Source organism: Belonocnema kinseyi, chromosome 3, assembly GCF_010883055.1.
Source record: "Belonocnema kinseyi isolate 2016_QV_RU_SX_M_011 chromosome 3, B_treatae_v1, whole genome shotgun sequence".
In the NCBI taxonomy this organism is placed as follows: Eukaryota; Metazoa; Arthropoda; class Insecta; order Hymenoptera; family Cynipidae; genus Belonocnema; species Belonocnema kinseyi.
Window position 1 is genome coordinate 81,046,030 of NC_046659.1, and position 1,007 is coordinate 81,047,036.

General features: G+C 33.0%; 1 protein-coding gene across 1 annotated transcript in view; it reads right to left on the reverse strand.

The window, feature by feature from the left end:
- LOC117169901 overlaps positions 1–1,007 on the reverse strand; it is a 312,876-nt gene that overhangs the window by 50,884 nt on the left and 260,985 nt on the right. The window contains exon 12 of the mRNA XM_033356410.1: positions 157–175. Within this exon, the coding sequence (XP_033212301.1) occupies positions 157–175 (19 nt within the window). The remainder of the gene's footprint in view (positions 1–156; positions 176–1,007) is intronic.

Here is a 1,007-nt window from a genome sequence, read left to right on the forward strand (position 1 = left end):
ATATCTAGTCGGGAGTGGTGCTGACTGAAAACAGATGATTTGGAGCGATTCGCGCGCCATATGTTGGTCATTCTAAGGACTTATTGAACTACCCTCGTATAGTAAAAACAAGTGGAAAAATCTAGACGAAAGCCAAATTTGGTAAAGAAAACAAACCTTTGTTGACCTATAAATACTAATTTTATTCCCCGAAAGATTTTTAAAAAATCTCTTTGAAACACTTTTATTGCAAATATTTAATTGAAGAAAAATATTTGTTATAAAAATAAAAATAGTAAAATTTTTACATACAATTCTTAAAATAAAAAAATCTGTGTGTCAAAACACAATCCAATCCAACTATTCTTTCAAAGGTTATCCGATATACAGATACCCACAACCACAATAACGACGACATAGACGCCAGAGAGACAGACAGACACCGATGTAAAAACTTGTTTTTCTGACTCAAGGAGCCTCAAAACGTCAGAATTTAATGAAATTCGCGAAAATCATTTTTCGCATAAAACTCTTCTCATTATGGATGAGAATGTGATAAAATAATCATGGGGCCTTGAAAAAGTAGCGTTTTTCGCCTTTTGACTTTTTTCCATATCAAGCTTTTTTTGCTTCAAATGTCCATTTTCGTATGGTTTTTTGGATTTTGAAAATCCTTTAACTTTGGTAAGTTTGATTTTATCAAAAAAAGTTGTCAGGATAAATTGTTCATATTTTTTTGTACCATAAATAGCTGTCGATAAAATTTTCAAATTTTGAAAAAAAGTGGTCTCAAAAATTTTTAAAAAGCTTCAACTTTTTGGATTTTTATCAAAAATGGCTGTTTAACGAACTCGATCTTTTTTTTTTGGTCCCTCGAACAGTGTGTTAAAGCCCAATCCAATCGGACCAGTCTTTCGAAAATTATTCGGTATACAGACAACAACAACGACGACGCCGGACAGACAAACAGACCCCGACGTAAAAACTTGTTTTTCTGACTCACGGGGCCTCAAAACGTCGACATTTGA